At 35.5% G+C, this 16,200-nt stretch overlaps 1 protein-coding gene across 1 annotated transcript in view; it reads left to right on the plus strand.

Moving 5' to 3' along the window:
• Window positions 1–4,304, plus strand: part of LOC309510281 (NACHT, LRR and PYD domains-containing protein 3-like) — a 359,584-nt gene extending 355,280 nt beyond the window's left edge. The window contains exons 14-15 of the mRNA XM_082191284.1: window positions 1,004–1,174; window positions 4,098–4,304. Of these exons, the coding sequence (XP_082047410.1) occupies window positions 1,004–1,174; window positions 4,098–4,281 (355 nt within the window). The 3' untranslated portion in view covers window positions 4,282–4,304. The remainder of the gene's footprint in view (window positions 1–1,003; window positions 1,175–4,097) is intronic.
• The last annotated feature ends 11,896 nt before the right edge of the window (window positions 4,305–16,200 follow it).

Genomic DNA, 16,200 nt, shown 5'->3' on the forward strand with positions numbered 1-16,200 from the left:
TATCTAAATAAATTTAAAAAAAACTAATAAAATGGAGAAATCATGTCTAAAAAAAACAATGGGAATCAAAAAGCCTCTATGTATTTATATAGGGAGCAACAGTACAGCCTACAGGCGGTTACACGACATTACACAAGTTTTTACTTTTTAACGCCACTGGATGACGCTTTTCTCACTTAAAAAAATGGATTTTAAAGGCCTGCACTAATGTGACATGTTGCATTTATTGAAAAATAATAATAATACAAATAAAAATATGAATTCTAATGGAACAAAATGCTCATAATTTTTTTTAGTAGTTCCATAGAAACCTTTCTAAATTCGAAATAATAATAAAAAAAATATTATTGAACAAAAATATGACTGAATTATAAGATTGTATTAGATTGCTACGAAACTATTAATTAGCAATAGCATATATTAGCATGCTAAATGCTAAGCATGAAATCCAATTGTAATATAAGTAATAAACATATTAGAATTATTTATTTATTTTTAAATGGCCATTAATGGATCGTTATTGGACAAATATTTAGAAACAAAAAATATCTTCAAAATATTAAATTAATATTATTGAACCAAAATATAGTACATTTAATTGATAAAGTTACACTTCAGGTGTTATTAATGTTATCTCTTTATCACTCCATAGTTACAGCACTGCATGGTATTTGTCCCTCAGTTTCTCCTCAAGTTCATGGGCAATCTTTAATAAAATATTAATTTTACACACTGTTTACACAGCGTCATTGTTCTCTACAGGTTGAAATATTGTGGAGTCACAGATGAAGATTGTTTGAGGAAGATCTTGCATTCGTTTGAGAGTGCTTATATTTAAATTTGACTTTGTGATGTTTTTTACCCATGTTTTAATTTTTTAACAAAAAATGATTTGTGATCAAGCATTAATTGACGGACCCCCTGCAGTACGGCTGCGGACCCTTGTGTTAAACTGATCTGATCTGAACTGAGAGAGTGAAGAGTGTGTCATTGTTCTCTACAGGTTGAGTGATTGTGGAGTCACAGATGAAGGTTGTTCTGCTCTGGCTTCAGCTCTGAGATCAAACCCCTCACACCTGAGAGATCTGGATCTGTCTGAGAATAAACTAGGAGATTCAGTTCATCTGCTCTCTGCTGTACTGGAGGATCCTCACTGTAAACTGGAGACACTGTGGTAAGATCATATATGACTCACACATGAAACACAATGTAAAGTCTCCTATATTTGAAATGTTCAGCCTTTTTCTGCTGCTGTGTTATTGAGCTTATTGAACTGTAAGTGATTTGTAAGCTCACGCTAAATCGGCCCAAAGTCCGGCATCCGACCAGCGCGGAAGGTCTTAACTTGTTACTGTCCTTTTCTCGAGGCAAAGTATTTTTTGATTAAAGGTGAACTAAGTAACTTTTTTTACCTTAACTGAACAGCTTCGGAGTCATTGGAATGGTTATATTACTTATTTCGGGTTGAATGGTGGTCGTTTCGCACCCCCCTGGTGCCCGTGAGCGGAAAATCCGCACTTGCAACTTTGAGCCGGCGGGGAAGTCTCGCGTGATATCAGGTCTCGCGATGTAAACAATTGCTTTACGGCCAAAAGAAATCTGCTAAAATGCTGTCATTATTGCGCTCCCTCACGCTGTCCGAACCCGAATGAAGAAGACGTTTTAAAGAACGACCCATCTGCTTTGATGTCGTTGATCTATAGCCTCTGGTGTCTGAGAATCACCAACGAGTTTTTACAACAGTGTTGTCAAATATCTATTCCGAAGCTGTGGGGGGAGCTCTAGAGAGAAACCTGCGAGCAAAAAGCGAGAATACAGCGAAGAAGTCCCGAAGCTACTGGCTGTGTCCAAATTCAGGGTCTGCATCCTCCTAAGGATCCTTCCTACCCGGTTGAAGGAGGAGGGGTCCTCCGACGACCGCAAAACCCGGAAGTCGGTGTTTGTGAATTTGGACAGCCTACCCTTCTTTCAGTTCCCTCCCTTACCCGTTGCTCATATCCTGTCGCCTAGCAACCGTGACATAAACACTTCTGTCTGCTCTTTCGTCCCTAGAAGCGTTAAAAACAGCTTCAATCACTAACAAATTAGCTGTGTGTAAGGGGATATTCACACAGGCAGTAAGGAAGAAGCTAGTTTATGAAAGTAATGTTGTTTTTTTTACATATAAACGTACAAATGTAAAAAAAATGCTTAACGCTAAAACAAAATGCCTAACTAGACAACCACTGAAATTTTTTTTTTTTTTTTAAACCCAGTTTTTAAAAAACTTACATCGAAAAGCATACTCCTCTCCCTCTCCCACTCCGCTACCGCTCGCTTCGTCCGCCATTACGCTCTGCCGAAAAGAATTATGGGATAGGTAGGACGGGAAAGGATCCACCACACCCATCCTTCCAATTCGGGGAAAATGAGGATGTATTTGTGGGCCGCATTTGAAGGATCCTACGAATTTGGACAGCCTTCGTCGCGGCGCTGTGACGTAACATCCTTCAAATGAGTACTCCGAAGGATGTAGACCCTGAATTTGGACACAGTAACTGAGTGCTGCTTTAATTGGCGGCGCTTGGTTAGTGTGTAATGCATTGGTCAATAAAAAGTCAGCGTTAGTTTTTTTTTTCTGACACCCCATGAAACACGTAGATCAGCGGCCCATTTGGTTCTTTTCTTGATTGACACTGGGCTAGCCCAATCACACCTTTAATGTGAAGTATAGAAATATACTCTTTCAAGTATAGAAATTAGTACAAAACTAATTATGAAAGTTTCCTTTATTTTTCAGTGCATTTGTTTTACAATATATGGCTATTACTATCATGGGATTAATATTATAACTATTATTATGTAGTAGTAATGTAGACAGACACTGTAACTAAAATAATTTTCACCAGATTGATGAATTTAACATTAAAAAGCACTCTCTCTCTCTCTCTCTCTCTCTCTCTCTCTCTCTCTATATATATATATATATATATATATATATATATATATATATATATATATATATATATAAGTTGATTGGATTGGATTTTTTGCTGCCGCATCCTTCTCACCTTTTTTACCCCTGACCTGTTTTCATGCCTGCCAACAATAAGAAATACATGAGGCTGAAGATCTCTCTCTCTCTCTCTCAGCCTCACGGGCGAATCTGAGGTACAGAAAAAGGCCTCGAATTCCCTGCTGCATTTCATTAAATAGCCAGGACCTCTTTCACTTGGAAATATCTTTTAACAATGGAAATTTGCATTCAGAGGTTACACCTTTGGGTGTAGGGAGACCATTTGTCTAGAGGCCAACCCCTCCTAGTGTGCTAGTTATCCATAAACTCTCAAAAACCTTATTACCTTTTGTTTTACTTATTTGGAAACGAGACATTTGTACCAGTCGCACTGTGACATTTTAAATGATACCAAACATGAAAAATACTCTGTGATAATCATTCACATTAAACTATACATTTTCTTGGGTGATCTACATGTGGTCTCAGCATGAGAGAGGGGGAGTGAGGAAGAGGAGGAGAGATGTGTTCTGAGGTGTAACTTTGCCTCACAAATGCTGAGTTCAAATGGTAATTTCCAGAGAGGTCCTTTGTCCTCTCAGGGTCTGGGTGCTCCCCAAACAGACTGTCCGGCATTTCCTAATTGATCAATTCTTACAGATTGAACACATGAGCTGCTCTTCAGGAACATGATTCTGCAGGACTGAGTCACTGAAATACACACTGTCACATCACAATCAACACTTCAGTCTCTTGATTTTAAACCGACTCGATCTCAACACATTCAGAACTGAGAAATGAAGAACATGCTGGATTTATTCTTGCAGTTCATCACGTTCATCTTTCTGCAGGGACTGTTTTTTTAAATATTCTTTACACGATTAAAACAAATCATTACTCCATACGTACTGTATTAGTACAGATCTAAAGACTAGATGTTTAATAATCACGTTTTGAGCTCTTTGACATTTTAGATCTCAGTCCAATGATCCATCAAAACATTTTATTTGTGCTTTAAGTTTGTATTTTCTCTTTAATAATGGATTCACTGCTAAACTGATCTGAACTGAGAGAGTGAAGAGTGTGTCATTGTTCTCTACAGGTTGTGTCGTTGTGGAGTCACAGATGAAGGTTGTTCTGCTCTGGCTTCAGCTCTGAGATCAAACCCCTCACACCTGAGAGATCTGAATCTGTCTGAGAATAAACTAGGAGAATCAGCCGTGAAGCTTCTCTCTGATCTGAAGAATGATCCACATTATAAACTGGAGACACTATCTTGTAAGTAGATTATTTACTAAAGATTACAAAATACAGTCATTTGTAACATATTTCGTTAGATTACACAAGCTTTGTAACCTAATCTAAATAATTTAGAATACTTTGGAATACTAATAAGGTTTGTAACACAAAGGGTCCACCAAACATAGGACATGGTTTTCCCCTGCATATTATTTTAATAACATCAGTTTTACACAGTATTTCTTGAAGAAAAAAATGTTTTTTTAGTTTTTAGTAAACATTTAGTTTAATATTTTAGTAAAATATTTGTTATATATATATATATATATATATATATATATATATATATAATTTTTTTTTTTTACTGATTTAACACAATGCATTAAAAGCTGGGGTGTGTAAACTTTTTAAATTCCATGAACAGGATAAATTGTAATTATTTCGCCTTCTGTGAAACCGGGAAGTATTCGCTTCTGAAGGGCAGTACTGAATGAAGAAAAAAGATGATCTTTGAACAAAATGTACACATCATCATAATCCTGTTTAAAGTTTACACCCCCTGCTCTTAATGCATCGTTTCCTCCTTAAGCATCAGTAAATGTTTTTACCTTTTGTAATAGTTGTGTACGAGTCACTCAATTGTCCTTAATGTAAAAATATGCATCTCAAAATCATACAGTCATTGTTGGAAAGGTGTCAAATATGCAGAAGATTCTGGAAAACCTAAAAATGTGCAAAACCTGGAGGATTTTTCTGGAGAACAGCGAGTTTAACTGCTCATGATTCTTACTAGGACTGTAAGTTTCACTCTCGGTCCCATCACCGATCAGTAAAAAAAAAAAAAAACTGTTTTTTGTACAGTGTATTTACATAATAATTTGAATGTAATAAGATAACGTTCATTTTGGATGAAGACCTATTTAGCCTGCACAAAATGATCATATTCATCTGAAATGATGGGTCAATCTGATGATCATCATGTTCACAAGAAAGCAAACAGAAGACAGAGCATAAAAGATTATTGAATTTACAGTTTGCTTGTTTTTGTGTGTAACATGATGTTTATTCATTTATTCTTATTATAGAAGGTATAATATCTCACCACTGTAATAGAGGAACTGCAAACTGTCAAAAGTAGCTCTCATTTGTCCACTGGCCAAAGTGTTTTAAAGACACAGCTGTGCAGTGTTGAGCTCACTGCTGTCCTGGGACACTTAAACCATTGTGGAACATTACCTTGAATATGTGCAGGAAGAGCTTCTCTGATCTGATCAAACTCTGTTTCTGTGCAAATCAATCCATGCATTATAACTGTAACCATAATAATACCAGGCATGTGTGACAGTGAGTATCTGTTGTCTCATTTCACTGGCCAGCTCTGTGTAATTCTCTCTGCAGTGGCTCTGAGCTCCAGTCCAGGGCTGCGTTTCCCAGAAGCATTGTGAAGTTGATCGTGAAGACCATTTGCCACCAATGTCCTCTACGATCAACTTACCTCACAATGCTTTGGGAAACGCAGCCCAGGTTTTTCTCTCAGATACCCAGACATTGGCCTATTGTGAGAGGAGATTTCTTTGTACCGCATATATCCAGAGTCTTTATTGCGCAACCACAAACTCTAATGATCACAATACATCTATGTGTGTAAGTCGCATAGTTGTACTATGTTTTACTAGTTTTACGACGTAGGCAATTGCATAGATACAAATAGAAATCCTTTTCATTGCTGAATGTGTTCCTAACAATTCAACTATTAATTTTCCCACAGGGCCTCTGACGTGAGTTCACGAGAGCGCCACGGCGCATGCGCGAGAACTGAGAAGTTTTCCCTTCATAAAACGCTTAGTTTCTCCTTGCCCATACTGCATATCTTGCATGACTCAGTACATAATTGCAGAGATTCACTTTCATATCTTTATAGTCTACACAATCTCCAATTTTTTTCCATTCATCTTGTTTAACATTTCCCCCCCAGTTTTCTTTGATTAGCTCTTTTAGCTTTTCATGAAAACCATCAAGTTCTCTGCACTCTAAAAAAACATGCATCAACGTTTCTGGAGCAGATCTACACACATCACAATCCCTCTTTATGTTCTTGTTTATCTGGTGGAGGACCACTTTCCTGTAGATTCTGTTGTGTCTTAATTTAAAATCCAGGTTTTCACATTCTATTCCATTGTACTTTACACACAGATTTTCCCAAATTTCCTTAACCTTTAAGCCAGGGAGCACCTTAGGCCACACATTTTCTGATGCTGGTAATTTGATCTCTTTTTTCAAAATAAATGTGTACATCATATTAGTGGATCTTCTAGTAGTCTTTTCCCATCACCTCCGTCAAAATACAAATCTGGCAATCCCCATTCCCCAGGTTTAACAGTTTCATTTTCAATACTCTCTACCCAGGCTCTGGGCAGACTTGTCTTAATATTTTCACACATCGAGTCCACTTTTGACATTTCGTTTTCATCATCCCACTCCGAAACACAATCATATAAGGCTCTATTAGGTAAGAACCCTCTTACATCATATGCTATATCCTTAACTTGTCTCACTCCTGCTTTCATTTACAATTTGTCATAAAACACTCTCTCTTTCATTCTAAAATTTGGATATAAAAATATCGGTTGTTTTAAAACTTGATTTATATTTTCACACTCATACTGTATATTTCTGTATATGACCTCTGCCCACACACTTAGCACTTCCTGATAAAACAGCGGCATTTTGTCATACATCGGCTTTTTCAATCCCATAAAAAGCCCTTCTTCCCCACATCCACTACATTTGTCCAGCACATCCTTCATATAACCTTTCCATCCATACTCCACTTTATCACATAAATACTTTTTCATCGTTTTTACCCTTATGGCCTTCTTTTTAACTTCTAAGTCAATCAATCCTAATCCTCCTTCTTTATAACTTGCAATTAATGTTTCCTTGCTATTTTAACTCCTTTCCCTCCCCACATAAAATCATTTGTTATCTCAGTCATCTCATTAAGAAAGCATGACAAATCATCAAGGGTGTTTCAGCCTATGATTAGGTTAGGGTGGGCTGTGTTTTATGTTTGTCAAGCAATTGGGAAATAAAACGCAAAAAATGCAATAAATGTAATACATGCACAATTAAACCCTGACCCCAACAGAAAAGGGACATACATTCTTTGTATGTTTGAAATAATTCAAAATTATAAAGCAAAATTTTTTGTGGTTCATTTTAGCAATATTTAGGACTAATCCTAAAGTGTGGCATGAGGGGCACTGGCAATCAAATTGTGATTTTAGTGTGTCATCCACTGTCTCTGCTATGCAACTGCAGCTCAATAACATATGTAATCAAAACAATGTTAATATCACCAACTGTCCATTTGAAGAAAAATGAATATTAGCAAAGCATGAACTAATACTGAAAACTCTAGTAAGTTGTTACCAAACCCTTTGTTGTTTTGAGAACAAACAAAAATCTGTAGAGAATGACAGAGGGGGAAAAAGTGTTATTATCTTGGCCTTCTCAGGTGTGTATATCAGGTGTGTGTCATGTTCATATGGTCACTGTGATCTGCTTTCTTCATCCTCAAATTCAAAAAGAATCCCAATACATCAAGTATCTGTGTTGTGATGATGAGTTGACCATGACTCTGTGGGTGACTGGGATACGTATTGTAAAGGTGAGCAGAAACCAGGCCACACACCAAAAACCAAAATAGATAATGATGATAAATGCAAGAAGACACTAATTTGAAGTTTTTGCAGCAAATTAAATTATAAATTATAGTTTACAATGCAAAAACATACTGTAAATTGTAGCTGTATTGTGTTGGGTCCTATTGTGAGCTGTCTACTTTGTCAAAAAAAAAAAGTTCTTCTACTTTATTAACGGTCTTGTTTTGTCATGATTTTGTCATAGTATGGTAAGCAGTTATATGAAAACTACAAAGCCGCTGTGAGGAAAGCAGCCGGCACTGGAAGCTGGGCTAACCGCACTATCCAGGCCTCCTCCAGTGCATCCACACCCTCTCCTACACCTAAAGGTAGAGATAATGAGCTAAATAGATTGTTATAAAATGTATCATAGATCTTGATATATTAAAGGATTTTGATGACATTTTTGTGCTTATCTTTCAGCCAAAGCTGCGAATGGACACGCTCCTCAGCTTCCAAAGGACACCAAGGTACCTCTAAATCTATCAGTTAGTAATGAAGAACACCATAATATAATACCATAAATAATATAAGTTCATGGACCATACTGAAGTGTGAACTATTATGTTTTCAGACACTTAACTGCATGTTAATTGCAATTAAACAAAATATAGTTTAAATTTATTAACACACTTAAGTACATAATTTTATAACATTTCATAATTACTTCTACTTTCAATGAAATATGAAGTTTACTGCCGAATGTACTGAGAAGCATTTATAGTAAACTAAAATATACATATATCATTTCTATTGAAACTTGACATGTTTTCAATATTTAATTACACATTTGTCATGATGAAGTTGCCAATTGGTAAATTTAAAATATATTAACATTAAATGTATTAACGAATAACACACTACAGTTGAAATTATAATCAAATTTGCATGTGCTCTAGTATGTTTGTCAATATCAAAATAAATGTACTGCAAAAGATTACTAAACCATAATTTAAAAAGTATAACTGTTAATTTGTCATGATTGCAAAGTACACTTTTTAAAATTGCACTAAACTCTGTTAAGAAACAGTCATGAAAGTGCAGTGTCTTTAAATACACATATAGTGGCCTTTTATTTAATGAACAATATATTATCTGAAAATATATATTTTTAAATATACTTCAAAGATTTAAAGTATACTTCAAGAGCAGTAAAATGAAGCACACTACTTTTCCACAAAGGGTGACGGTTCCTTTAGAGCTGTTTTAATCCCCTTGTAATTTCATCATTTATCTGAAATGCTCCTGAATGCTACTTTTGGTTTGTTTTTGAAGGGTCCTGGCAACCAAACATCTTTCCCACCACCTCCGCCTTCAATGGAAACCCTGCCTCCTCCACCACCCGACCCCATGTTGCCTCCTCCTCCCCCTGCTCCTCCTGCCAGCACAACCAAAGTCAACAAGTTTCCTCCTCCACCTCGATTCCCACAATCCTCCTTCCCACCTCCACCCATGGATGACCTGCCTCCACCACCACCTCCTCCAGAAGATGCCGAGCTGCCCCCTGACTTTCTTCCTCCACCGCCTCCTAGTTTTGCACCTTACGGGGGAGACTCGCTCCCCCCACCACCTCCAGACCCCATTACCTCCCTTCCACCTCCTCCTCCTCCTGGTCCCCAAAACTTTGCATCTGCAGGTGGAGCTCCACCACCACCGCCTCCACCACCAGCTCCTGCACCGGCTGCCAACCCATCCGCCGGCTCCGTCAGAAAAATGCCTCCAGCTCCACCAAAGAGAATTACACCTCTACAAACAGCGCCCCCAGGTGGCGAACTCATGTCAGAACTGATGACAGCAATGCTGAAAAAGCGCAGTCAACAATGATCTTGAAGACAGATAGAGCTAATTGACATGTTTTTGTAGTTGGACTGAGGAACTGACCGCCAAACAAGTTCTTGGCGTGACATTAGGACACACATCTTTAATAATTTTTATATTTAATACTGTCACCTAAGAAAAAGACAAGCCATAATGGTCTGTCTGAAGATGTTACATTGTATGTATAATTGTCAAGTCTTCATTTCACAGTAATATATTAAAGCAAACACTCTAAGATATATGATAAGCATGATCATGACAGCATATTAATTTGACATCACATGTAATAATAATACCTCTGAAAAGTCATTTTTCTCTGCTTTTCTGATAGCAGATTCAGCCATCCAGTTCCTCAACACATACCGTGGGTTTACTCCTGAACAATAGAAAAATTACTAATAACATTAAATACAACATAACACATCGTAAAAAAACACACACTACCGTTTAAACATTTACGGTCAGTAAGGCTTTTAAAAAAAAAAAAGAAATTAATATTATTCAGCAAGGATGCATAAAAAGGGCCAATAAAGACATTTATAATATTACAAAAGATTCAAATAAACACTGTTCTTTTGAACTTTATATTAATCAAAACATGTATCAGGGTTTCCTCAGAAATATTAAGCAGCTCAACTGTTTTCAAATGTTTCTTGAGCAGCAAATCATCATATTAGAATGATTTCTGAAGGATCATGTGACACTGAAGACTGGAGAAATGATCACAGGAATAAATCACATTCAACTGAACAAATATATTAATTACACAAATACTGTATATTCAAATAGAATAATTTATTTTATATTGTAATAATATCTCATAGTATAATAATATATTATAGTAATACAAAATTACTGTTTTTATTGTATTTTTGATTAAATAAATGCAGCCTTCGTGAGTATAAGAAACTTCTTTCAAAAACAAATCTTACCAATCATGAACATTTCAGCGGTAGTGTTACTGTAACAATATATAAACACATAATATATAACACTGCATCATATAACATATACAAAAACACACCTTGCATTCTGTGCTGCCGTTCTTCATCTGAGTCACTCATTATCCTGTAGAAGACGATTAACACATCAAGTGATGTTCATTTTTAATCCTCTAAAGAGTTTGAGTTTACATTACAGCAACATTACCTTGACAGACGCTGTAAATACAGCTGAACCCAGTCTCTGAAATGCTTGTGTGATGAGAGGTCTGAAAGAGCCCACAAAGACTGTCAAGAGAGACACAGTCACAGTTAATGGACTGAAATCATGATTATGGATATTGCGGCTGCTGTGGGAGTGAATGGAGAGGAAACGTACCGGAGCAAAGGATCCCTTCTGAAGCCGGGACAGGGTCACTTCACTCAGCTGTCTGAAAGTCATAGTGAAGTCTGCTCCAGTGTCCTCCATTAGCTCAACACATCACACATCACACAACATTATATGGGTCATTCTCAGGAAATGCTGCCATTTGTGTGATCTACTACTGATTTAACTCCATACTGGACTTAACTATTTCTGACAGTTTGGCTGTTAAATATATAATTCAAAAAAAAAAAAAACTATCTAATTAAAAAAGTTTATAATGAAAGTGTGTGTGTATATATATACACTACTGGTCAAAAGTTTTAGATCTGTAAGATTTTTTATGTTTTTAAAAGAAGTCTCTTCTGTTTACCAAGGCTGCATTTATTTGAGTAGTACTTATACTATGGCAAGTGTCAAAATGATTAATGACTTTGACCTTTGACCTTTTGACAGGTTGAACTTCCGGTGACCTTTATGATTGATGGGTTGAACCTCCTTTATGAGGTCATGGGATTAACCTTTGCCCTTCCTACCTATCGATCATGTGGTTTGACAGTTGCTTTTGCCCCGGTGACCTAGCTAGTCCTAAATCATAGTTTTGACGGTTAGTTTTTGACCTTATTAACCTTTTTAGCCCTAAATCATAGTTTTGCCGGTTGTTTGAACTTTGTCCCAGTTATGTGTGTGCGTGTGTGGTTATATGGCTTGTGCCTGTGCCTGCAGTTATTTCATATATGTGACATTCAGTTATTTCACATTTATATATAAAACATTCTATAATTTATATAACCTAAAACAATTAAAGGTTGAAAAAACATTTAGTTATTTCACATTCATATGTAAAACATCCTATCCTTTATATAATTTATATAATATAAATTATCATGCTAAAGTTCTTTTTAAAAGTGTATAATATATCATCTAAAGCAATTTAACTAAGGTTGAAAACATTCTGCTCTTTTTTAAAATTATATAATGAAATACTTATAAAATCTACATAATGTTGCATATCACACTAGCAATAGTTTGAAAAAACATGCTGTTCTTTTAAAAGCTTACTAAAACCAATTGGTTTAGATGAATAAAATCATCTTACCTTATTTTAGAAAGTTGAAGTATACCATTGATGTCCACAAAAATGCAATGTATGAATGGATTCAAAATTGTTTTACACAACTGAATTCACATAGTCATTCCTGAATGACCTCACACTGTCTCAAAACATAAGGAGCGCGCGCGTGTCTGTGTGTCTGTGTGTCTATGCGCGCGTCCTCTTCCTGCGAGCTCTGACCCCCCTCCTTACAGTGTAACTGTCAAGTGAATCTCACACTAACAAAAGTTGAAAACATGCCTTTAAAAGTATAATATAAATATCTTATTGATCCAATTGTTTTAGTTTTAGATGAATAAAAAATGACTGAGTTAAAATGAACTCATCAATGTCCATACCACTGATGCCCACAAAAATAATTAAACTAAAGTTGAAAAACATACCTTTAAAAGTGTATAATATAAAATAAAATATCTTGCTAAAGTTGAAAAACATACCGTTCCTTAAAAGTATAATATAAATATCTTATTGATCCAACTATTTTAGTTTTAGATGAATAAAAAATGACTGAGTTAAAATTAACACATCAATGTCCATACCACTGATGCCCACAAAAATAATTAAACTAAAGTTGATAAACATACCTTTAAAACTGTATAAATGTAATGGTTATAAAATAATTTTACTAAGGTTGAAAAAATATTCAGTTCTTTTAAAAGAATATAACATAAAAAGCTTACTAAAACCAATTGTTTTAGTTAAAAGTAAATAAAATCATCTTACCTTATTTTAGAGAGAAAGTTGAAGAAGTGGCTCCTAACACATCATTGTCCATTGATGTCCACAAAAAATGCAATGTATGAATGGATTCAAAATTGTTTTACACAACTGAATTCATATAGTCATTCCTGAATGTCTCTCAAAGCACCGTCTCAAAACATAGGGAGGTGCGCGGTATGTGTGTCAAAAAGTAAAACACACGTGTCTGTGTGTGTGTGTGTGTGTGTGTGTGTGTGTGTGTGTGTGTGTGTGTGTGTGTGTGTGTGTGTGTGTGTGTGTGCGCGCGCCCCTTCACATGTGAGCTTTGACCCCTCTCCTTCGCATACCAGAGCACAGTGAAAGTGAGGAAGGGGTTTCCTAATATCACACTCACAAAAGTTGAAAAACATACTGTTCCTTAAAAGTGTATAAATAAAATGGTTATATAAATATACTGAAACCAATTATTTTAGATGAATAAATAAAATTCATCTTACATGTTTAGAGTTACAACTCTTGAACTTACATGTTCAAGAAGCTGTTGAGAGCTATAAATCACAGAGTGGTTCTCTCTCACACCAGCGTCTCTGACTCAGAGGGGTGTATTCAGTGATGGGATGAGACATTTTGAATGGTGTGTTAAACTTATAATCCTAAATGTTTAAATGACATCTTTTAAAAATAAAAGATGTTTTAAAAAAATTATTAAAAGTCTTAATAAAAACAAATATTTTACAACGATGGTCTGTGGAAAAATTTGACTTGAACAAAGTATTTTTATTTATTTATCATGGGTATGTCAAATCACTTGAAAATTGAAGCGTCACAAGTCATCTCACGCCTGTGAAATATTCAGTAATTTCTTAAGTTGTATCTGTGAGAAAATGACAACCACATAGGCCTATCTTCAGAGAGAGCAACCATGAAAACATTTAGAAACTGGGAATCTTCCAGAAATAAGGTCCTTCCGATCAGCGCTGAGAAAGAAGTTACTGGACAATAATGATAGCTTCAGAATATCGGATGACAGATGAGTCTCTGTGCATCGTGTCAGAGCGTATGTCATGTTAGTCTGCTAACGCCTTTACAGAGCCAAAAGTTTTGTACACACAAAATTTATTTCAAATCATAATCGTAAAAGTTTACATTAGATATTTTAAAAGATTGTTTAAATTATATCTTTAAAGTTTGAATACATACTCATCTTCTATTTATCTTTTAGAAGACTTATGTATGATATAAATTATTTTGTTTAACGGTGACCTAAAGTATAATTGTTATTAAACAATGTCTGTTCAAAACTTTAGGTGGTCGTCTTAAATCTAATTTATATGAAAAAGATTCAATCAGCATATTTTTTTCCATGCTGGGTTTCAATTTTTATGGTGGGGGCTTTCCATAGCTATCCCGTACACCTAAAAACGACCATCACAGAAAACTACATTAAAAATGAAATAAATAAATCATTTTATAAAATGTAAACAAAGTTTTAGCTAAATAAAAACACCTTACATTTCCAGAGAGGTGAAGTAGTTCTTTATGCAATGATAAAAACGATCCAAAAAAGCAAAATAGTTTAAGTTGTCATAAACAGAACAAAACAAAACAAATCCTTCAGTGATAAACTACAGTGTGAACTGAAGCTTCAGGATATAGGGCGACAGAACAGATGAGTCTCGGCGGACAATGTCGCAGTAAATCTAGTCTGCTAACGCCTTTCCAGAGTACATCCAGAGTTTACACTAATTTCATTTAAAAGCATAACCTTAAAAGTTTAAATCAAATCTTTAAAATCATATCTTCTTAGAAGATTTATGTATTATTGTTACTAAGCAGCGTCTGTCCAAAAACTTTAGATTGTTACATACAACATACAACATGAAACATGTTGTCAAGGTTTGTCACAATGTTTTTTAAGAAATCCTAGGACTTCACATTGCTCTTATTTAGTCAAAGTTGTATCATTTGGAAAATCAAAGTAAAAATCATACATCGTCTTAATTCAGAGTATAAGTATAAGATCGTATAAGATCATTTTTACTCGTATCTCCCGAACTAGGGTGAAACCCTTTACTGAGAATATACCACCGGTCATCTACTCAAAATATATGTAGAAGTTTCAAATGTTAGCATTTGTTGATGGTGGCCGCATGAACAGACTTTGGGGAGAGCTATAGCAGAAAGCATGCCCTTTGACCTCCTCGATTTTGGAGGCTTTTTTGTTAAAGATTTCTCCCATCTAGCGGTTCTCCCATCTACTCGCTTTTTGCAACTTTGGTAAATGTGCCAAGAAGCTATGACAACGTGTCTTCCAATAGCACATCATCGAGTTTAACTATACATGTTCTACCGTTATGCTGCCTATATAATGATTTACACAACCAAGCTCGTCATTTAGACCGTAACTTTGACTTACCTGTCGAGAAGAAAGCAGGCAACTTCCCTTTCAAAGTCTTTCTCCTTCATTAGCTCTTTCCACCTGGGAAATTTATTTATTTACATACCGATAAATAAAATTTTTGCTTTTTGGCGACGACCAGTGCAGCCTTTCAAATGTGCCAGGGGCAGTATTTTCAAATTTTCATCCAGGCTGCCCCGGGTTCGACTCCCGGTATGGGAAGACAATTTTTTTACATCGCCAACAAAATTCAAGTTATTCAAGTTCATCAATAATCATTTTTAGTTATGCATAGTCTTAGAGGCCTACACGAACTGCAGAAACAAGCAGTTTCTTGAAGATTCGGTACTGAATCATTTTCACAAATACAATTATTGAATTCAGAAAATTTCACTATGGAATATTTACTTTATCTATCATAATTTCAATTTAGTACGTCATCATTTAAACTTTTCATCTCATAATTATGACGCATAGTCATAATTTTTATTTCAACTTTTTAATTCAGAATTACAATTTTTGTCAATTACGCCTTTTTAATGTAATACTTCAAACGGTTTTAAGTCATCATTTGGTTGTTGACTATAGTAGTGCCGATGATGAAATGTGTCGAGTTAGGCTAGCGCTTTTTGTACCTCTCTGGTCTTTTTCAAGATGGCGGAACGACACGGAAGCTTCCTTGGACATACCCGCCCCATGTAAATAAAGATAAGAAATGATCTGATTTTAAGAAAGATCATTTTACACCCATGAGGACATATTTTATGAATACAGACAATGATTTTAGCTAATAAAATACAATTTTTCAACCCGAGCGAATCTACACATGAGAGGCCTTCAGAAGTCATAACTTCAGCGGCTTAGGCCCATTGGTGTAGGTATTTGTAAAAATCAAATACTCTATTACACTTTTTAAAGTTAGAATAAA

The sequence above is a fragment of the Leuciscus leuciscus genome (assembly GCF_965113295.1).
Source record: "Leuciscus leuciscus genome assembly, contig: SUPER_11_unloc_8, whole genome shotgun sequence".
NCBI lineage: Eukaryota > Metazoa > Chordata > Actinopteri > Cypriniformes > Leuciscidae > Leuciscus > Leuciscus leuciscus.